The sequence below is a fragment of the Poecilia reticulata genome, chromosome 9 (genome assembly GCF_904066995.2).
Source record: "Poecilia reticulata chromosome 9, P_reticulata-male-v2, whole genome shotgun sequence".
Lineage (NCBI taxonomy): Eukaryota > Metazoa > Chordata > Actinopteri > Cyprinodontiformes > Poeciliidae > Poecilia > Poecilia reticulata.
In genome coordinates this window covers 1103269-1126333 of record NC_088838.1, presented here as the reverse complement: position 1 = coordinate 1126333, position 23065 = coordinate 1103269, and the positions used below count along the sequence as shown (strand labels likewise).

Here is a 23065-nt window from a genome sequence, read left to right as displayed (position 1 = left end):
AGCATATTCGAAGATCCACCAGGTGCTTGCTAATTTCTGATGCTGCTAGTCTGTGAAGGCAATAGGGAGGGGTGCTCTGTGAGGCGGAAGCTTGGTTGGAGATGGCAGTTTCAAGGAGGAGCTTTGTGGAAATAGGTGGCATTTGTGAGAGCAAGCATTTTGGTACCCCCGAATGGTTGCCATTGGAGATTTGTATTTATTAATCCAGGCACGGCTGGAGATGGGCACCAGCACCCCTCCCGACCCCACTGAGGGAAAAAGGGTGCAAGAAAATGGATGGATGGATGGATAATCCAGGCACTTCAATGTTTAGTCTAATCTACATCCAAAAGCAATGTGTTCAGACAGCGGTCCCGTGTAAACGTGGCCTCAGTCCAGGGCTCCTAAGAAATGCCGGAAACTGCATAATGGAGAAGCACAATTGCGATGAGATGCTGAAGGTGTGTCGGAAAAATAGGGGCTTCTTAAAGAGACAGAAGCCCAATTTCAAGTTGTCAAATTACAAAATCAAATTTCGTTCTTTGACTAAACAACTGAAGGTGACATATCAAAATGACACTATGTCTGAAAAATAAATTATCCCCATCAAGCCATAGTCACAAAAGTTAAAAATATAAGCTAATCCTAACTTTATGAGTCTATATGTAATGTTAACTTTCAAAAGTTAAAGCAGCCACAAATATAGATTTTTTTCCAACATTTTTTTATTTAAATTTTTTTGATATGTACCTTTTGTAAAGTACAGGCAGAAGACTGGGGAAGGTTGGTCAGTTATCTTGCAGCAGCCTAGCACAATAAAGGAGAACTTTTTATGTGACGTGTCATCAGGGGCGTAACTACACATTAGTACGTCAGGGGGAAGGAGTGTAGTAAATATACGCTCGCTCTACCCCATCCCCTTGCCCCCGAGAAGAATATAAGTGAAGGGTAAAATGCGCTACATTTAACTCGTTAGGTGAGGCATAAGGCGCGCTGAAGTGTAAGGGAAAACATAATCGGCGCGCCGCCCCCTCCAGACGGGGTTTTGACGCCCCCTCTGGTGCTGCGCCCCTGCGTTGCATGCGCTGCATACCCACTTTTTGAGCCACTGCGTGTCATATATGTAGGGACAGAGGGGGTGTTTTTGGTGTGTGTGCATGCTGCTATAAAGCCAAAACATAACAGAAGGTGGCGGTATTACACTAGCGGGGTGTACACAGCCGCAAAGAAGAAAGTGACTTCTTCTTCTTCTCCTTCTTCTTCTTCTTCTTCTCTTAATGTCTTCATTTTGGAAACGGTCTAGAAAGACTGACATCTCGTTTTTCTTTTACCTTCTCGGTTTGTCTTTGTTTTTAATCGTCTGTTTAGCGGTTTGTGTGTTGCATAATTCAAACAGTGAGAGAGCTGAGAAGCAGTTGAAGTCTAGGGGCCCTCAGACAGGTATTCTTCAGTCTCCAATGAGTCTATCAACAGCGCAGTGACACTTTACTGACGAAGAATGTTGATATCTCTGCAGGAACGATGTGGGACAAAACACTACAGTACTTCAGGAGCCGCAGCCTGCTTACAGGAAGCGACGCTGTCCAGCTCAAGTGGTCGCACGCAGTGAACAGCAGGAACGCGCTTGCTCAGGCTCTCAGCGGTACGTCTACATCATGCTCGATTCACAAATACAATTTAGCTTCGTAGCGCCTCACATGCAGTGAGTGCGCATGCCCGCGTATGCGCATTAAGAAGTCCGACCGTCAGTGCAGTTGTCAGTTCAGCATACGCAACAAGTTATGACGAAAATAACCCATAAATTGTTTATAATATGATAACTAGATAGATATACATGCGTTGTCGTGGTTTCAACGTGTATTTAAAGCAGGGTCTAGCTGCAGCTGCAGTCAACTACAACACACGCCCGTGTAAAACTCATTAACCTACTTAACCCCTAAATCAGGATGCTATATAACTGTTAATAACATAGTGTCATGATTCTATGTTGCTTATTAAATAAAATCATATGGTAATGACAGCGTATGGATGTCTGAGCTAAGCGTATGACTATCTGACAACGTATGCTGATCTGACAGAACACCGGCCAGCATGAACTACTGGGACTGTCAAGAGACAGGGAGAATGTACAAACAGCCCAGTCACTGGTTCTGGAAGAAAACAAGACTTTTCTCTCTGATCACTAATCGAAAGAGAGAATGTTATAATCACTGGCCTGGATCTACAGGCCAGGCCAGTGATTACACCAAGTTTAACAGCAGAAAGTTAAAGTCATCCAGGTTTTTATGTTTTCTAGACACCCATGACCTTAATAACCTCACGTTAGAGATGGAAACCTATCTCTCTTATTGGCTATAAAAGGCAATCCTGATTCAATTATTGGTAAAGGTTCAAACTGAAGTTCTGTGGGCTGCACAGTGGCCTTGGTAGCACTGTTGCCTTGCAGCAGTTTGAGGGTACAGTGCCAACATGAGTCTTTCTGTGTGGAGTTTGTATGTTCTCCCTGTGCATGCGTGGGTTCTCTACAGGTACTCTGGCTTCTTCCCACAGCCCAAAAACATGACTGTCAGATTAATTGGTCTCTCTAAATTCTTCTTAGGAGTGTGTGAGTCAGCTGGAGATGGGCACCAGCCCCCTGGTGACTCTGAAAGGATAAGCATGACGAGTGTGATAATGGATGAAGTGATGTGGGCTATGATTGTATCCTCAGGTCCCTCTCATATGATTGAAGCTGATGTCATCATGAGAGCTCATGATCCCATGGAGCCAATCATGGCTCACCCACCTGACACAGATAGTGACATCACACTGAAAGAGTGGCTAGAGAAAGTCAAAATGAACAGCAAAGGAATAAAACTGGACTTTAAGAGGTGAGAGCTGTTTTCCTTGAGTTCTCCTCAATATTGTGCGTGTGCATGTGTATGTGTGTGATGCTAATCCTGAGGACTGCCTCCATCCAGCTTGGAGGCTGTGTCTCCATCCCTGGCTCTGCTGGAGGACCTGCTGGCTGAGCCAGACCGTCCACTGTGGATCAATGCAGACGTCCTCAGTGGACCCAATGGACGGACTGCACCTGTGGACTTCCAGGCTTTCCTCTCTCTTGTCTCAGGTCTTCCTGCTCAGACTGTGCTGTCTCTTGGCTGGACAACAGGATGGACTGTGGGAACTAATAACCCAGGTGAAGTCAGTAGGACACTGTGTGTCTCTGTCTGTGTTTACATGCAAACTAAAAGAAAGGTCATTCTGATCATGCAATACAATATTTCTGGGACAGTATGAAAATGGAAATCATATCAGGTATGGCAGGTACAGGGTTATTAAAGGTCAAACATGATTCTGTTTAGGTGTTGCCTATGAGCAGTGATGTCAGTAACGCAAGGGTGTAACTTTGTGTTGCAAGTTGATGGGAGGGGGAGGTCATGCACCCAGTTACTGGAAGGCCTTTTCTTTTTTACTGCTAAGAATAATGCTAAAATTAGTATATATGACCTGATCAGGCCTGTCAGATTAATAGTAACTTTCAAAAATAACCTATTAAACATACTGCGAAATGTAAACATGTTAAAATGGAATATAAGTAATCTATATAATGTCTTTCACTTGGTGATGGAATTACAAAGGAACTTTTCGGTAGTATTCTAATTCACAGAATGAGTGTGTATTTGCTGAATATATTTGCTTTAATATAGCAAATAATAAAGAGGCGAAAACATTTATTTATATTATCTGCTTGTAAATCTACACATAGTTGGGTTTCTGTCAGTTCTGTAAAGATACAAGAGAGCAAAGCAAATTTCTCTTTTATATTGGCCAATAATTACATTTTACTTAATTGTTGTTGTAGGAGTCATGGTTTAACATTTAACAAACTTTGGCTCCTCTATGCTTTATGAAATATTTCTATTTGATGATTGCTCTGAATATCGCCACGTTCTACGAACAAACGATGCAATTTGTCCAGGGGAAAAATGTAGAAAAACGGGTGGTTGTATTATTTTTCTCTCAGTCGGTCAGCTTAAATGTCACGCGCAGAGTTTATTGCCATGGCAACCAATAAACAGCCCTGGGAGCGCAGAGTAAAGATTACGTTCAAGTGCATCAGGAAATAAAACTTTAAAAAAAACCCCACAGAAACATTTCCCAAGCAAAAAAGTATGTTAAAACACCAAGCAGAACATTCTGTTTGTTGCAGGTTTATGATTTTGAATTCTCATTTTGCGATCATTACGAAGGAACACTCATGGTGGTTAAATTAGCAAATTTAAACACCTGCTCTCCTATCTGTCAGAAAATGTAGGTCGCCTTATTTTCGTGTTAATTCAGTGTTTCTCAACCTTTTTCCAGCCAGCCAGCCAGCGTTTCCTTTTATTGCTATGTCCACTTTAGTTTCTTTCCACGCTCACCATCAGTAATCTTTACTCACCTGTTGCTCCACCTAATCATCATGTGTTTCACATCATGTGTTGATTTTTCACTGTTCAGCGTCAGATTCTCTGTTTTTATGCCATAATTCACATCTAGTTCGTCGCTCCGTTTTATGTCCCGCTTCTCCTGTTTCAGAGTTTTGCGCAATGTGCGCGTTGTTTTTTTTTTTAACCCGCTAAGGTGCAGGGCTATGGAGTTAGATTTGTTTCACAATTATTCAATCCAAAAAAAATAAATAATTCAAACAAAAAAAAAAAATCGTAACGTTTTAATCATAAAAATAATTTTTTACAAAACAAAATCTTTTTTAAAGAGTTTTATTTTTTAATTGAAATCACAAATTTTTATTTGAAACTCCTGCTTTTTGGTTCAGTCTAATTTTTTTTTGAAGCTCCTGTTTTAGTTGAACTCGTTTTCTTGATTATACAACTTTATTTGCTTGCAAATCTTACATGAACATTCTGGGCGGGGCTTACGGACGAGCAATGTAAGATTGGTTAGCGCTGACTAAGGCCCCGTTTACACAACAACGATTTCGGGGGAAAACGGAAGTTTTGTTGCGGTTGTAGTGCGCATTTACACGAAACCACGGAATGTTTTCTCTGATTGAAAACTGGTTCCAGAGTGCGATGTTTCTGAAACGTACCGTTTTAAGTTGTTGTGTAAACGGAGAAAACGGATCTTTTCTTCCAGAGAATCCCCAGCTCATGCATAGTATTGCGCAAAAAATAGCTGCTTCCTACAATCCACAGAAGAAGAAGAAACTACTCACAATGCTGGTGTTACTGTTTCCCCATCAGATTTGGTTCCCTCAGCGTCTCTTCACCGCTCCGCTCCGCCCAGGTGGCAAAATACACGGCTGCTTGTTCAGCGCTCTTATCTAGAGAACTACGGACCAGCCCTGGCTCCAGACGAGTTTAACAGGGGGCACCGACTTATTTTGGGGGGCAAAATGAGTCTACGTAGCTGAACATAGACAACATCATAGACAACATCATAGACAACATCAGTACAAGCTACTTGTTAACAAGCTTAACGTGCTGTATTGATATTACAGCTATCATTACCTGCATCCAACAGCTTTACTCAACTCAGTCGGTTAGTTTGGGGAAAAAACTGTGCAAAGTTATTTACGTTTTGCTGGTTTGCTGCCATGATTCCAGCACACACCTATGCAGCAGCAGCTCCTTTGCTGCCTCACAGGTGTAAACCCAGCGCGAGCGTCTCAGCTTTCATGTGGCATTTGAAAGCAGCTTGGAAAAACAGGTTACGACTTGTTAGCAACGGATTAAACTGTTTTAACTGCTGAAAAAGATAACGGAGGACACAGACATGGGATGTGCGGGAGCTCCTATTGTATCAAATTGATATAGGAATAACAGACTGTTGGCCATTCCAAGTTAAAAACAATAAACAGCTTCCAGTCCGGGGCCGCTACAGACACCGTGAAAGCTCAAACAAGGTGTTTCAGCAAAGTTATCCCACTTTTTCCAACTGCATGCGCCCTAATCAGACGCACACAATGCATGTTTTCTCCCAATCTATGGGAGAACGGTACCTGATGGGGAAACGCAAATCCACGTCTTCAAGTACAACTTTTTTGTAACACATGCGCACTCAGTTTCAAAGAACCTAGCACCAACTAGGAGCAGCGAGAGCATTACACGTTTTCAATGTGTACCGTTACTGTGTAAACACAGATCATAATTAGAACGTTTTCGTGTAAACGATCCAACAAAAACGGAACAAAACTTCCGTTTTTGTTGGATTGTTGTTGTGTAAACGCCCCCTAAAGCGGATGACTCCCGGAGATATCAGAACTCTGTCCCAAACTGCAGGGCTTCGGTGACGGGACATCTTCACAAAATTAGACCGTTTAGCAGCTACTAAAGTGTCCACCCTGTTTCAAAGAAGAAATCTTACACAACTTATGACTACAGTCACATATTTTGTCTGCTGCGATCCCCGGTAGCATATTGTGCTAGCTAATGTTAGCACTAGGTAAAGTTTATAAACTAGGCTTGTGTAATATTCGCCAGTCTTTATGTTGAATTCGTTAACCAGCGAACCTCTGTCAAGTTGCATTAAGCGTGGAAAATACCAAGTGTATCTGGAGAAAATATGTATTAAAAACTGTTGCGTAATCCTCCGTGTGTGTGTGGGTGTGTGTATTAACTAGCATTGAAGCTAAAATGGGAAAACAGTGGATCGTTGCACCAATGTTATTAGGTCCACGTTAATCTGCACCACACGTCAAGTGACTGTGCAGATGATTTACCAAGCACATAATCAGTGTTGTCGATGAGGGGAGGCAATGTAACTCTTAAGTATAGTATATTTTCTTCCAGATGTAAAATGTAAAACTAAGCTGGTAGGTCACAGGCCGAAGGAAGATATTCACATAATTTCTGTGTTTTTATTATTTGGTGTGTATGTGTCTTGGACTTAGTTTTATTCCGAATTAGATGTAATATGCCTTTTGCTGTGTTATATTAAATTAAATTGGTGTTCTCTTAATTCCCCATTCTAATATAACTTTAAAAACACTTTTGTTTTGTAAAAAATAAATTTTATGATTGAAAAGTTTTTAAGATTATTTTTGTTTGAATTTTTTTTTTTTTGATTGAATACTAGTTTTTTTGTTTGACATGATTTCTTTTTTGAATGAATAATTGTGAAACAAATCTTACTCCATACAGGGCGGTCGGGAAGCATATCAATGGAGAAAAGGCAGACTGACATAAACCTTTTAAAACAACGGAAACAATTTCGGTATTTTGATTATTGAAATTTAAAAGTGCTGTGTTGTTCCATCACCCCCGTTTCATACCGGACCACTTACAGCACCGTGTTAACGCTATAAAATGAATGCTCTCTATTGTGGTATCACCCGTGGAGGGATTTCTTTATTTAAATGAGTTCATTTTTCAAAGGGATACAAAGTGAGGGTATCATGATTTTAGTAATTACATAAGAGCGATTTTCTGTTGTCCTTCCATGGAAGCGGTCAGCTTTCAAACGGAAGTAAAACACTTTTTGATATAAGTTGCTGTTTTGACATGATCACAGAACTGCCTAAACATATGTACAAACATACCAGACAAAGTGAATCACAGCTAGTAGCAGGAGAACGGAGCTGCGCCAAGAAGCTACAAACACTGAATAGAAGAAGAGCTGCCATCAATACAGTTGCAGCCAAGCATGATTTAATGTTACACATTACAGTTTTACCAAGTTGCTCAAAGTCTAAACTGGTATTGTTGTGCATATAAGGTGTAAAGTTTACCTTTGACCAAACGCCCCCAAAAGGAATCGCAGACCCCCCTTTTGCAAAAATTTCCACCAGCGCCCCCTGCCGTCCTCTGAACGCCCCCCGGGAGGCGGTACCGCCCACGTTGAGAACCGCTATGTTAATTGAAACGAAATATTCCGAGCTGCGCAGCAAGAGTACATGTTAAAGTGATAAAAGTTAAGCTAGCATATCTAACCACTTTATTGATATTTTAATTAAAACTTTTTACTGACCGGTGAATTGTGATCCCCTTGGACCTTGTTATCTTGCTGTCATAGTGTTGACAATTAATATCAAAACAATTCGTCCCTTTTTCAGATTCTTTGCTTGATTGTGTCATTTCTCCCCCCCTGATATTCCTGATTCAATGTAAAACAATAGTGCACGTGGCACACTGCAGGTCTCGATGTCCAATCCACTAGATCACAGCTGTGACACGGGACATGAGCGGACTTGCCATTTACGTTTTACAGACTGCGCGCAGCTGCTGCTGAGTTACTGTCCTCACATAGCTGCAGGTACATAAAGAAAAAAAGGAGAAGGAAATATTGGTGGGGACATGTCCACATCAGTCCTTCGGGAAGTTACGCCAATGCAATAATGTGTTACAAAGTAACTGACGTCCACTAACGCATTGGACGTAGGTGAAGCAAACCCTAACCCTAGTGAAGCAAACTAATTCAGAGCTAGCCGTCATTCCGGGAAGATTAACAGAAGAACTCCAACCACTGGACATTGGTGTAAAAAGGGCGTTCAAAAAGAAGTTGCGAGCGGCTTGGGGGTGATGGATGACAGACTTCTAACACATGTTTACTAAGACGGGGAGGCAGCACCGGGCGAGTTACGCCACCATATGTGAATGGATTGTGGATGTCTGGGCTAATTTATCTGTCTTAACTGTTGTCCGAGCTTTCACGAAAGCCGGCAACATTGCTGAACAGCCACTTGGCAACGAATCAGACTCCGACAATGATGAGAGGAAACCTGGCATGTTTGGTGGCGAAATTGCCCAGCTGTTCAATTCAGATACAGAAACGGATGACTTTGATGAATTTGTGGAAGAAGAATAAAAAAATAACGTGAGTGTATTGTTACATAGTCGAATAAAGTTCAACTAAACTTACTGCTCAAAGTAATTTTCCATTACCTTGTTTTTTGTTGACTGTATGTTTTAGCATACGTCTTATAATTGGGTGCGGTTTATGTATGGGTTAAATACAGAAATGTACGCCATAATTGAGAGTGCGCCTTATAGTCCGGAAAATATGGTAATATGAACAGCGCAATAAACATAAAAACAGCCACTAATGGACGTGTCCATAAAGTTGTGCAACTAAACACCATTATGCTAATTAATATTAAGATAAGTGTCACAAATCTGTGGAGAAGGATATCTGAGTTGTGGAGCGGCAGCAGGAGCTCTGTGCACTGTGCTCCGACAACAAACGCAGGGTCGTAACGCAGAACCTGGAGGCTGGGGCACGAGGGGTGGAGGCTTTAAAATCCTATAGTTTTCCAGACAACAGTGGAACACACAAGTTACAAACTTTTTTTGTAGTGTCATCACCATTAAACAATCTCCTCTTCAGTTCAACCTTATAAGTGGAAATACATTGTTGATTTTACTACTCTAAAATAGCTTGCAATTAAGTTTTGGCAAAGCTCAAAGTAATTTTCACAGGTGGCAGAGCGTTGTCACCAGCTGCTGAAAATAACTAAAAAAAGATACTTTTAATGTAACTCAGTTACTTTCCAAATCAAGTAGTCAGTAATCTAAGTTACTTTTTCAAGGAGTAATCAGTAATCCGATTAAAGTTACTTTTTCAAAGTAACTCTGCCATCACTGCCTATAAGAAGGTAAAAACAGTTTTCTACTGTGCTGAGTTTGGTGTTCTGGTGGACTTTCCTTATTATAAATAGAAACCATAAGATAAATGAACACTGTAGATGTGAAGGGGAAAAAAAGACATTACTATAAGTGAAAATGAAAGCAGTCATGGTGAACTTTAAATGAGTGCTACCAAGAAACAACATGAAACTGTAGCAAAACATAAAATTTTATAGTCGCTATATCTAAATTATCTTATTGATTCCTATTCATTGTGGCAACAGAATGATACAGATAAACACACTCATTCTAAAAATGTCATTTTATGGCTTTTGCGCCTTCCACATCTGTTTGGTTCTGGATTTTAAACTGGACCCAACTGGGTTTTGTTAAGATGATCTTCATGGTATTAAAATTCTGCTTTTTTTATCATGACTTTTGTGAAATGAAGATGTTATCACAGCCTGTGATTTAAATTATCTGCATTTAATCTAATAAAGTACAGATTTGTTAAGGATATTATAAAACTAAACACTGAAAGAGAAGCTTAAGCCAGGAAATTGAAAGAGGTTTGAAACAGAAGTATGATGGGTACACTGTTGTCAGGAAGTAACTGTTAAGATGAGTTCAACCACCTTTTTATTAACAGAAACTAAATGGAAGCTTTGTTTAAACTAGATTAGCAAAGCTACAAGGAGGAGATATTTGAGCTGATATCAGAGATACCACAATGTTTATTGTCCCATTGTACAGCAAGTTTAAGGCCTGTACTGGCACCTGATTGAAATTTGGATTTAACTGTCTGATGTACAGTGGGGAGAACAAGTATTTGATACACTGTTGATTTTTCAGGTTTTCCCACTTGCAAAGCTTGTAGATGACTGTAATTTTTATCATAGGTACTCTTCAACTGTGAGTGATGGAATCTAAAACAAAAATCCAGAAAAATGATTTTTAAATAATTAATTTCCATTTTACTGTGTGAAATAAGTATTTGATACACCAGAAAAAAGAAACTTAATATTTGGTACAGAAACCTTTGTTTGCAATTACAGAAATCAGACGTTTCCTGTAGTTCTTGACCAGGTTTGCACACACTGCAGCAGGGATTTTGGCCCACTCCTCCATACAGATCTCCTCCAGAGCCTTCAGGTTTCGGGGCTGTCGCTGGGCCACACGGACTTTAAGCTCCCTCCAAAGATTTTCTATTGGATTCAGGTCTGGAGACTGGCTAGAGCCACTCCAGGACCTTAAGATGTTTCCTATGGAGCCACTCTTTAGTTGCCCTGGCTGTGTGTTTTGGGTCGTTATCATGCTGGAAGACCCAGCCACGACTCATCTTCAGTGCTCTTACTGAGGAAGGAGGTGTTGCCCAAATCTCACGATACAGGCCCATCATCCTTCCCACAATTGGTGCAGTCGTCCTGTACCCTTTGCAGAAAAGCATCCCCAAAGAATGATGTTTCCACCGCCATGCTTCACGGTTGGATGGTGTTCTTGGGGTTGTACTCATCATTCTCTTCCTCCAAACATGACGAGTGGAGTTTAAACCAAAAAGTTCTATTTTGTCTCATCAGACCACATGATCTTCTCCCATTCCTCCTCTGGATCGTTCAGATGGTCATTTGCAAACATCAGACGGGCTTTGACATGCATTGGCTTGAGGAAGGGCTCCTTGCGTGCACTGCAGGATTTTAATCCTTGACGGCGTAGAGAGTTACTGATTGTTTTCTTTGAGACTGTGGTCCCAGCTTTATTCAGGTCATTGACCAGGTCCTGCTGTGTAGTTCTGGGCTCATTCCTCACCTTCCTCAAGATCAATGATGCTCCACGAGGTGAGATCTTGCATGGCGCCCCAGACCGAGAGAGATTTTCCGTTATTTTGTATTTCTTCCATTTTCTAATAATTGCACCAACTGTTGTTGCCTTCTCACCAAGCTGCTTGCCTATTGTCCTGTAGCCCATCCCAGCCTTGTGCAGGTCTACAATTTTATCCCTGATGTCCTTACAGCTCTCTGGTCTTGGGCATTGTGGAGATGCTGGAGTCTGATTGATTGAGTGTGCGGACAGGTGTCTTTTATACAGGTAACGAGTTCAAACAGGTGCAGTTAATACAGGTAATGAGTGGAGAACAGGAGGGCTTCTTAAAGAAGAACCAACATGTCTGTGAGAGCCAAATTCTTACTGGTTGGTAGATGATCAAATACTTATTTCACATAAAATGGAAATTAATTATTTAAAAATCATACATTGTATTTTTCTGGATTTTTGTTTTAGATTCCATCACTCACAGTTGAAGAGTACCTATGATAAAAATTACAGTCTTCTACATGCTGTGCAAGTGGGAAAACCTGAAAAATGAACAGTGTATCAAATATTTGTTCTCCCCACTGTAGTTCATTATTCCAAAATGTTTCCATCTTTTCCTGACTGGCAGACTATTTTCTCTGTCTTGAAGGAAGAGATCTGGTCAACATTTAACAGGGAAAGAATGAGGATTACAAACTCCAGGAAAACATGCAGGCCATGTTGATGTTATGACAGCTTAGTTAAGTAGAAAATCCATTAAATTGTTGTTTCATTAGTGTGCTTAACATTCATTATGGCTTTGATTAGATGTTAGAAACACAATTAGCTGTCTGGCCAGGAGATCAGAAGGTGTTGTTTGTCCTGGGATTGTCCAGGTTACAGCTGGGACATGGTGCATGCCATGGAGGAGAAGAGCAGAGATCTGAAACATCCTGTCACCTTCCCGGTTCGTGCTGCGCTGCTGGCTCTGTCCTTCTCCCAGCTATCATGGCTGCTGCAACAGTCAGACAGGTGACTACACACACACACACACAAAGAACATGGTAAGCTGGTGGTTAGTCTGGCCGGTACACCTGTCGCTGTCTGCCTGAAACCAGAGGCTGGAGTTCTGCTCTGAGGAGTTGGAGAAAAAGTGGCTGAAGTTTGTCCGACAAAATTTCTTAAACATCTTCATTCTTTGCCAGCTACTCTTCACCTGATGTTGCTAAGACCCGTCTTTCCTGCACAGGTACACGCTCACAGTGTGGACAGGCCAACATGATGAATTTGCTCCGCAGGACTTAAAGCTATACAGAAAAAGTTTTGATGTGAGCAGAATCTATTATGACCTGCCGAACTCTCAAACAGCAGAACTCTTGGTGATGTCATGACTGAAGATGCCCAACTGCCGTTTCCTAAACCTCACAACAAGACTGCCTGCTGCTCTGTACAGATTGCTCACATTATATGAAATAAAAATTACGGACAACACTGTAGTGTTGAAGGGCAATCTAAAACATTAGATTGTTGTAGAAAGAAGCATTATTAAACTAGTTGCACAGGGACATCTGTCGGTCTTTTTTCATAGCAAATCCTTTTTGCTCTGGAAAAGGTGTTGTGTGATCCTGGGGGTAAAACTGGGTGTTTTTCATTAAAATTTAAAAATGAAAAGGTTTTCCAGAGCACAGAGGAAGAACTATTGCTGCTCATTCTGGTTGCATTCCCATAATTGATATGAAGATGCTCTTATCTTATTCTAAGCTGAAGTTTTTCGTAAGCACTAACCCACCCACTACATCTGCTCAGTATTTTCTTTTTTTCTTTTGTTCTGAGTTGGGTAAAATTCACATTACAGTTAACGTTGTGTCATGTTTTATCATGTAATGCACTTTGAAATTCCTGTTGCTGAAACGTACTGTACAAATAAACTTTACTAATATGGATGACATCTGTAAAAGTGTTTATGTAAAACTTTTTTTATTTTTGTGAATAAAACTTTTTTGAATAGTGTCAGTTTATCTGGCTGAACAAACCTTCTCATAGTGAGCCTGGCTGCCAGAATGTGAAGGTCACCAGAGAAGATAATGTTTTTCTGAGAGCATATATTCTCATTTGAATTTTTGAATGATGCTGAAAGATTTATCTGGTTTGTGTCTTCTGTTAACATGGATGGTTTGTCCACATATGTTATTGCAAGATAAAAAGACTACTGTACTTTTTTAAAACTTGTGCTTGAAGATTTGAATGTCCCTTAAAGTCTTGACATGCTTCTGTCAAACTTTGAAGTACATTACCTGGGATCATGGATAAAATGTGGTTTATTTTAGAGTAACTATTTTAATTGCAGACACTCATGAAATAAATGGTGGTAGTTTTTCTCATTTTGAGATCGTTTTTGATTACTTTCAGTAATGAAATATAATTTTATTGCATTTTTCAGCCTGTTGGAAATAAAGATCTCCAGGTACCTTATGTAGAACTACAATATACATTATTCTCACTTGGTAGTATGCTCTCCTCATATACTTGTGTAATGAGGTGTAATGCATATGAGGGGCTGTGCATATCAGATGTCTGAGGTGTTGGTAGACATCTTCAACACCTCATTTTCGCTGTCTTCTCTGCCCACCTGTTTAAAGACCGCCACCATCATCCTGTCCCCAAGTGCTCCACAGTGACGAGCCTGAATGACTACCGGCCTGTAGCTTTAACATCAGTCGTCATGAAGTGTTTTGAGAGGCTAGTCATGAACTAAATCAAGAACTCCATCGACGTCACTGTGGACCCCCATCACAAAGATCCCCCGCTGCTGACGCCATTTCATCGGTGATCCACACAGCCCTCACCCATGAACTCCTGTCTGCTCTTCCTGGATTTCTCCTCGGCTTTCAACACCATCATCCCTGGTGCAGAAGCTCTCCTCTTGGACTGAGTTCCACATTGGGGAACTGGATTCTGGACTTCCTGACCAACAGACCTCAGATTGTCAGGATCCACAACACCGTCTCCTCCTCCATCACCCTCAGCACTGGCTCCCTGCAGGGCTGCGCACCAAGCCACCTCCTTTTCACTCTGATGACACGACTGCTCGGCAAGGCACTCACACTGTCATATAGTGAAGTTTGCAGACGACACAGCAGTAGTGGGACGCATCACGAACACTGATGAGTCCAAATACAGAGAAGCGGTGGAACACCTGGTGCAGAGAAAATAACCTCTGCATCAGCGTAAAGAAGACCAAGGAGATGGTGGTGGATTTCAGAAGGGACAAGAATCCTCTTCAGCCCCTGTACATCGGGGAGCAGTTGTGGAGGTGGTCTCCACAACTGCTCTCATATGGAGTACCTCACCTGGAGTACCATCACCTCCTGTCTGGTCAGGAAAGCCCACCAGTGACTACTTCCTCAGGAAGCTGCAGAGAGCTGGACTTGGGAACTCAGTCTTGAGGAGCTTTTATCGCTGTGTGGTGGAGAGTGTTCTCTGCACCTGCATCACCGTGTGGCATGGCAACTGCACTGCTGCTAAGAGGATGGCTCTGCAGAGGGTGGTCAAGGCTGCACTGAGGACTGTGGGAAGCAGCCTTTCCTCCACCTCGAATCTGTATACAGCACGATGCAGGAGGAGGTCGCTCCTCAGCATGAAGGACTCCATCCATCCTGCACAAAGACTCCATCCGCTCCCCTCAGGCAGGAGGCTGAGGAGCATCCAGAGCAAAACCACCAGGCTGAGGAACACTTTCTTCCCTTCAGCCGTCAGACTGCTGAACTCAACCTGCACCAAATGCAGTTTCTCCACAGTTACACACACACACACACACACACACACACACACACACACACACACACACACACGTATGTGTATACATAATTTAAATCACTTAATTATTAATTTATTTATTTTTATTTAATTATCTATTTTTGTGTATATTGTATTTTCAAAGATTGTTTGTTGGAAATTTCTTAATCTGGGACTTTAGTACAAATTTTGTACCACAAACCCAAGCTGGTATGACCAGGGGCGCGGTAAAGGGGTGAAAAGTGATGACGATTCTAGGGGCCCTGAACCCCCCTATCTGCGTTAAATGGTTCCTTCCTGCTTGGAGCGCTTGACTGAAGATCCGTCCTGGAGAACGGCCCGAGACGAGTTCTATTCCGGATCCACGATTCTAGGTTGGTCAGGAAGAGAGGACGGCCTTTCGAGTTGAGACGGCGGAAAGGAAGCAAATTTTGGCAGTTGCCATAAACTGGTTTATGACTGGATTAGGATGACAACTAAGGCAGATGGGGGTGGTGAGTATGATGATATGGATTTTGACGACTGGACTCCGGTAGGAAGAGGTAGAGGTAAGGACAAGGTCTTGAAAGAGGATAGAGAAATTGGTAGCCAGAATAGTAAACGAAGTTTGGAAGAGTGCAGCTCACATGAAGAAAACAGAAGTGGTCAGGAAGAAAGTAACCAACGAAGAATTTAAGGTAATTCTTAAATTTAAGAAGGAAGATATGAACATTAACATAAGTCCGATACAAGTTTCAAGAGAGATAAAAAAGAAACTAGGGGAGGTGGAGTTTGTTAAAACATTACGAGATGGAAACATGTTGATAAAATGCAAATCTGAAGAACAAAAGAATAAATCCATGCAGATTGACAACATTTGCAAAAAAGTAGTTAGTGAGAAACTAATAGTTGGAGAAAATAGAGTATCACAGTGTGTTATTCCGCTGGAGGAAGATTTAGAAAGACTCAAAAAGAATATACAGGGGGGAGAAGTACAGAGATGGAAAAGATTGTTAAAGCATGTGAATGGAGAAAAAATAGAGAACCTATCATTTCTTCTGGAGTTTCAAGGTGAAGTCCTTCCTGATAAGGTTAAAATTGGATTCATGAGTTTTTCTGTGAGACCATATGTCCCTCCCCCTTTGCGCTGTTTTAAATGCCAAAGATATGGTCATATCGCAGCAATATGTAAAGGGAAGCAAAGATGTGCCAAATGTGGAGGAGATCATCGACATAATGAATGTGGAATGGATGTACAAATGAAATGCTGTAACTGTGGTGGTCAGCATAATGCAGCATATGGAGGTTGTGAGGTAAGGAAAAAGGCAGCAGAAATTCAACAGCTGAGAACAATTAAAACATCACTTATGCAGAGGCAGCAAAAAGTGTCCAAGAGAAAAGAGCGGTTCAGAAAAATCAACAGGTAATGTCTAGTACAAGTGCTGAGCCCAGCCAAATTTCAAAGTCAGGAATGGAAATCACAATGGATAAATTAATATTATTCATGGCATATGTAATCAACTGCACTGATCAAGTAAAACAGAAAAAATTTAAATTATAGTGAAAGGTGCAGAAAATTTTTTAGCCGTGAAGGATTTATCTTGGGAACTAATAAATAAAAGGCTTGAAATGGATGGAAAACAAGGTGGAGGAAGACTGTAATGATTATCTTGCAATGGAATGCAAGAAGTCTAATAGCAAATGGTCAAGAATTTAAAGGATATATAAACTGTTTAGAAATTAAACCAGATATTATTTGTGTTCAGGAAACATGGCTTAAACCAGAACTAGACTTTGTGATATCGGGATATGATGGCATTAGAAGGCATAGGGAGCAAGAAAGTGGAGGAGGTTGTGTAATATTTGTTATGCAAGGAATTCAGTATAGGTTTGTAGATAAAGGATCATCTTTAGAATGGATATCTGTGGAAATCTGGGTTAACAAAGAAAATATTAGGATACTAAATTTTTATAATCCCTGTAAAAAACTTAATTTAGATCAAATGGAGGAAATGTTTAAAAATCTAGGAAGAAATCTAATTTGTTGTGGAGATTTTAATGCCTTTAGCACTGTCTGGGGTCAACAAGCTGTTTTATTTGTTCGCTTTGCATCGAGTGGTGTCTCCACAACATTTTTTTAATTTTTAGATCCTGAGGACAAGCAGGTACACTGGGCAAAACAGACTTTGACCCTGTCAGAACACCATTCCCCACACTAGAACTGGAGGAAAAGCTAGGGCTAGCCCCAATATCTGGAATAGGAGCACGAGGATTCAAAGGAGGAAGGAACCCAGGGCGAGTGTAGGCAATATGATCCAGAAATAGGGCTCTGGAGCCTCTTCTCTCGAGACCAGCAGCACCTCGCCTTGGAACAAAACTCTCCAAAGAATCCTTAGTTTCAGACAAAGTAAAATGTCTGCTGTTCATCGGTTTGTGCCTTTCTGATGCAGCTCCTCCACCACTTTTGAGAATTTTTTCCACAACTGCCAACTTGCAGCAACTGTGAGTCGGAATTGCAGTGATCCATCCCAATGTTCCTGCGGTTCACTACATTTTGTAGACTGGAGATATTCAGCTGCCTAAGACAGTCAGATGAATCTTCATCCACTGCACTGGATTCACTGGAAAAAGGGAGGCTATCCTGATGCAGGTTTGGGTGTGATAAGGCATGCAAAGAACTATCATATGACATCTTTCTGCCAAGGCTTCTCCGTCTTCTCTCAGCATTCTCATTTCCTGATATGTGGTCTAGAGACTTTGGGAACCCTGTTCCATCTTTAACATCAGTGCTGTGGTGCCTCCAACTGTTTAGTTGGAGGTCTTCTTTGTATGCCAAGAGCTTTTAATCTGACTTTTCCTCAAGAGTATTTTCCGCTGGTTCCTCTATCAAAGAACAGGCTTGATTTTGTTGGAGCAGCAAGGAGGGACTCTTAGATCTCTGTTCAGTGTGTACATTGTAAGGATAAAGTTGTTTATCCAAGTCAGGAATATATATAGGACTCAGTGGTTGGGCTGAAGAGCCAACCACTGACTATGAAAACACTGTTTCATAATCAGTATGGGACCAAGAAGAGAGCAGCAGGTTTGGAGAGAAGGAGTAGCCGAGGAACCATGTGGAAGAGTTTCAGTCTGGGACTCATGGAGATCTACAACTACATACTGAAGTATAAGAGACATTCCGAAAGAGAAGAGGGTGGGACGTTGAGGTTCAGAAGCCATTTTGCTGGTAGTGATAATGATAATCTCCTTCCCCTTTGCTTTACAAGCACCCAGAAGCACACTAAGAATTTTTCTGTTTCCTGAATTCACTGCATAAACTAATGCTGATAGTCCCACATGATCTTCCAGAGTTTGATCAGCTCCACTGTCCAGCAGAAGGGATAGAACATCAGGGTCAGCTTGTTCAAGGCACGAATGCATCAAAGCCGTTTTCCCCGTCTTGTCTTGAATGTTTGGCTCAGCACCATTTTCTAGAAGATACCTTTGGGGAACAAATGTTTGTCAACAAACATTCAAACATTTGAGAAATTGAAGAGTTTCCAGACAACTTACCGAACCATCTTAGGCTTAGGTACACTTTGTGGATTTGTGTGTTGTGTCTTACAAGCTACCATAAGGGGGGTGTCTCCATATTCATTACTCTTATTTATATAAGCACCTCCTTCTAAGAGCAGCCGAGTCAGACGCAGTCGACTATGGTAGACTGCTTTGAGCAGGAAACTACCATCCATAACCACTTCCGTTGATTCATTAATTGCAGCAACCCTTTATGCAGAAGTTTCTTGTTTGGTGAAAGGCGTGAACGATTCAGCTCCTATAAAAATGACAAAACAAGAAACAATCTGTTTTTTTTTTTTTTATGAACATTATTTAAAAAGGGACAATGTACAACTCAAACATAAACGTCACCATTTGGTGCACTGATAATAGCATACAGGGCCCAGCGGCATGGGCAGGCATTGGAGGGCGTTGCCTGCCCACAGAGTCAGCTGTGGCCCCCCTGGACTGGAAGCTACTTCTTGTTTTTACCTTAAAGTGACCAACTCTTTGTATTCCTACATCGATTTGAAACAGTAGTGGCTTCTGCACTTCCCATTTGTGCTTCTATCACTTTTTATTTTACAGTGTGATGGCCAAATCCATGGCCACACTCTGAAGTCAGTAACTATTTATTTTTTTAATACAAACACAACAACACTTTAGTTTCAATAAAAACAGTTATTTGATTTGGATACATTTGTTCTATTTGTTAGAGCGCACATTTAGTTTGTTGTTTTCAGTTTTTTAACTAAAACACGGAAGATGTCTTTACCCAATCTATTTTCAGATGTATGATGTGAGATCAATTAGTGAACGGCTGTTAGAATATGTTTTCATCTGAACTTGTCTTTGAGTTATTTTGTGTTATGTGTTCATGTTTTCTAATTTACTTTGAAAGGTACAGCTGCAAGTTCTGTATCCTGTCACTTTCTGTTTATGTGCATGTTGTACTGCTGTTGTCCACTGGGGGCAATGAGAGTGAGTTTTTGTGTGTAGGCAGCACTGTTCTAACCCAGAGAAGAAGTTATAACCTGAACGTTAGCAATATAACGAACAGAGCTATCTAACGAAAATAAGTTAGTTAATTATGAATATCAGTACTGAACAAGAAAACGCAACAACGGCATTAACTCCAGTTCACACTCCAGGCCAGATGGTGGCGGTAATGCACTCTTTCGTTTTTTTTGTTTTTTTTTAAAGTGCCATAAAGGACAGCATTGAAGCCGGGGAGGAGAAGAAACGCTTTTCAAAGTTGGCATTTTACTCTCATAATATTACCTTAAAAATAAAGATAATTCAAGCTGGTGACGTCCTAGTCCGAGTTAAACGACACAACTGGACCAGAGGGAAAATAAATGTGGATCACTTAAAGAGCCCTAAGGGACGAACCCTGCTAACGTGTTGCTAGCTGGTAGTAAGTTTGCTTGGAAATGCTAATTGTCTTCGTTTAATTATAAACAGTGCATTGCAGATATAAACAAACTTATGTTGGTTTCAGAAAATCATTTTATTAATTTTATGGTAACTTATGATTATTACTATAACAATCATTCAGCTTCATGTTGTAACTGCATGGAGGCTCTGTTTGTTGCGACGTAATAGTTTTCTTCATAAACTGGTTTTAATTAAGCTCAGTATGCCAAAGAGACTTTGATATTGTGAGGCTGTTATAATTCGTTCATCATTTTTTATCTTCACCATATTTTTGTAGTCTAAGCAAATTACGATGAAAGAGGAAGCCAGGGATCAGGTATTAGAAAATCTAAAGACTTTCCTGTCTCAGAAGAGGCTCTGGCTCCACCAGATCACCAAATAGTTCTGAGAATGAACCTCCACATTCTCTTCATGGTGGAAGTCTTTTATTGTTTTTACTGAGCAGCTGGCCACATTTTTAACAACAGCAAAAACTGGTGTGTAACCAACAATAAGTGCTTAATAAACATGATTTAATTTGAAAATAATTGGACAGAATTTTTTCCCCTTGTGAATCTACCATGTCTCTTTTATCCATGTTATTTGTTGTTGGCTTTCAGGGCCCTGTGATGGACTGGTGACCTGTCCAGGGTGAACCCTGCCTCTCATCTAATGACTGCTGGAGATGGGCACCACCAGCCCCCCTCACCACTCTGCAAGGATCAGTGTGTTCAGATCATTGATGAAAAGATTTTAAGGTAGTTTGTCTCCCTTAAGTCCACACTTATTGCCATCATTAACTGATTTTATTATATTGATGACTATTTTTTCTACTTCTAACATAAACAGGCAAAGAAGAAACCCAGAAATGTTTTTCCACCCCAGGCATCCGGTCTCAATCATCATCAGTTCTGATGATGTCACATACATAGCAAGTCCATTTTTCTTTACTCTTTCTCTATTTAATTGCTCTATTGTATTTTTTTGTAGGTTTCTGTAAAGTGCAGTGAATGAGAATGTTCTGCTGATTCACACTGTTCTTAGGAAGGAGAAATGTCAACTTGTCTGCAGTAATACTGGAATACTGTGACATTGTATCAAAAGAGTAGTCCTTGGTGAAACATTTTTCACATTTCCTCTAAAGTGTACCTATTGTTTTATTGTGCTAATTTTCATAAACATGTTGTCTGTAAACTTTGAATGTATTTACAATTTGTACAATTCTGTGATAGTATATTGGCAATGTACTCTTGAAAAATGTGGGTAACACTTTATTTGATGGGTTGTGAAAAAGACTGACATGATAAACATGGTAAACATGTCATAACACCTGTTGGGAACATACCAACATGTGTCATGAAGTGTCATTCGATAAATAACGAGACTTTTAATAAGAATTTGCTTTAAAAGTTGGATTAGAAGTCCATTAACAGTCCCAATTTTTCATTATTTTGTAAATGATGACAGTTAAATGTAAAGTTGGCGCTTTTAATGGACTTTTAATCCAACTTTTAAAGCAAATTCTTATTAAAAATGTCATTATTTACCAAATTGCACTTCATGACAACAGTCAGTTTTGTTCCAAAAAAGTACGTGAAAGTACACTTAGTACACTTTAAATTGTGCTTTAATACAATTTAAATATTATTAAAATACTCTAAGCCAGTGGTTCTTAACCTGGGTTTGATCGAACCCCAGGGGTTCGATGAGTCGGTCTCAGGGGTTCGGCGGAGCCTCTGCCGCGGAGGTAAAGACTTGTGTAAACTCGTGATGACGCCCCGCTTTGCCATCACTTGCTGCAGAGGATCATGTTACATTGCTTAGCCAATTAGTGCTGCGTAGGAGCCCTGATTGAAGGAGTTCCACTCTCAGCATGGATTTGAACTTGTGTCTTTAATTACTTCAGCAAAACTCACCTGTTTTATCATAGACATCAATACGCAGACCCCTCATGGAGCGCTGAGTCGTACGTAAAAGTGTCCGCCATCTTCTATGTGGCAGCAGGGCGATCGGAGCTCCTTAAGTTCTGTGCTATGTGGACCTGTTCCAACCATTTTACAAAACAATCTGGATTCCTTCTCATTACCTTCCCCTGGTAAGGATGAAAGATCAGAATTACTTGACTTTGCAGCCAGAAATTTGCTTCTAAACAACCGGAAAAAATTTCCTATGTAGATAAATTGGCCCGAAGTAACCGCTGATTGTTAGCGTAGCAGCTAACGTTTTTATACTGTTTTGTAATGAGAGAGAGCTGATGAGAAACCGCTGTTAGAGGAGAAGTTAATTAAAAACAAAACAAGATTTTGTGAGTTAAGATCAGTCAGGATCAGAGCTGGAGCTGCTGGTCTTCAGTCTGTTTCCAGCTCAGCTTCTCCATGTTGGTATTTAGCTATAAAGATGCTACGAGTCAGAGCCCAACATGCTGAAAATGTCTTTTTCTGAATGTGAAGGAAACATATATGTAGTTTCTATTACACTTTTGGATCATTTCTCTTTTATCCATGGCTTTAACCTGTGTACCAGGACGTCTCAGAAGTCATTGGAGTTCTCCCAGTGTGACCAGCAGACTGAAGCCCTGCCTGTGACCGGTGTTCCCAGTATAATAAATAAATGTTTTATTCTTTCATTTTTTTGTGTATTTTTAAATATCTCTATCTGAAGTATAAGTGTATTAATGTAGCTTATGTAATGAAATAAAAATAATTTATTCTGTTAGAATTATTTTCATATAATTCATATAATGCTATTTGCTGTCAATAGCAGAGTTGACAAACTAAGCATTAGTTTTTATCTAAGCATGAGCTTAGATAAAAAGCTAATGCTTAGATAAGCATTAGCTTAGATAAGCATTAGCTTATGTGACACTACACTGGTGTTACTTTTAACATTATATTTTAACACTAACACCGTTGTAATGTGTTAAAATATAATATATTAATATTATAACACGTAATATTTTAACACATTACAACGGTGTTAGTGTTAAACACATTACAACGGTGTTAGTGTTAACATTATATTTTAAT

General features: G+C 40.4%; 2 protein-coding genes and 2 long non-coding RNA genes across 7 annotated transcripts; 3 read left to right on the top strand and 1 right to left on the bottom strand.

The window, feature by feature from the left end:
• The first annotated feature begins 1131 nt into the window (after positions 1 to 1131).
• fam151b (family with sequence similarity 151 member B) lies at positions 1132 to 13699 on the top strand. Of its 3 annotated transcripts, XM_008419289.3 has the most exons (6): positions 1144 to 1419; positions 1496 to 1621; positions 2690 to 2849; positions 2940 to 3157; positions 12209 to 12344; positions 12562 to 13699. In XM_008419289.3, the coding sequence occupies exons 1-6, from the start codon at positions 1257 to 1259 to the stop codon at positions 12701 to 12703; spliced, it is 945 nt and encodes a 314-aa protein (XP_008417511.1). In that variant the 5' UTR covers positions 1144 to 1256; the 3' UTR covers positions 12704 to 13699. The 3 variants fall into 3 exon arrangements, with proteins under 3 accessions (XP_081467304.1, XP_081467303.1, XP_008417511.1); XM_081611178.1 differs by lacking the exons at positions 12209 to 12344; positions 12562 to 13699 and adding an exon at positions 11983 to 12202 and having other exon boundaries at positions 1132 to 1419; XM_081611177.1 differs by lacking the exon at positions 12562 to 13699 and having other exon boundaries at positions 1136 to 1419; positions 12209 to 12348.
• LOC145552974 (uncharacterized) lies at positions 3164 to 6550 on the top strand. Its single transcript, XR_014089128.1, has 2 exons — positions 3164 to 4771; positions 5248 to 6550. It is a non-coding gene; the product is annotated as an uncharacterized LOC145552974 (long non-coding RNA).
• A 3129-nt stretch (positions 13700 to 16828) lies between the features above and the next one.
• Positions 16829 to 19036, bottom strand: ankrd34bb (ankyrin repeat domain 34Bb). The gene is given in 3 exon segments (XM_081611135.1): positions 16829 to 17568; positions 17570 to 18117; positions 19022 to 19036. Coding segments are annotated over 3 exon segments (981 nt in total). The 3' UTR covers positions 16829 to 17150.
• A 392-nt stretch (positions 19037 to 19428) lies between these two features.
• Positions 19429 to 22665, top strand: LOC145552959 (uncharacterized). Of its 2 annotated transcripts, none has more exons than XR_014089103.1 (3): positions 19429 to 19788; positions 20660 to 20797; positions 20889 to 22665. It is a non-coding gene; the product is annotated as an uncharacterized LOC145552959 (long non-coding RNA). The 2 variants fall into 2 exon arrangements; XR_014089102.1 differs by having other exon boundaries at positions 19429 to 20040.
• The last annotated feature ends 400 nt before the right edge of the window (positions 22666 to 23065 follow it).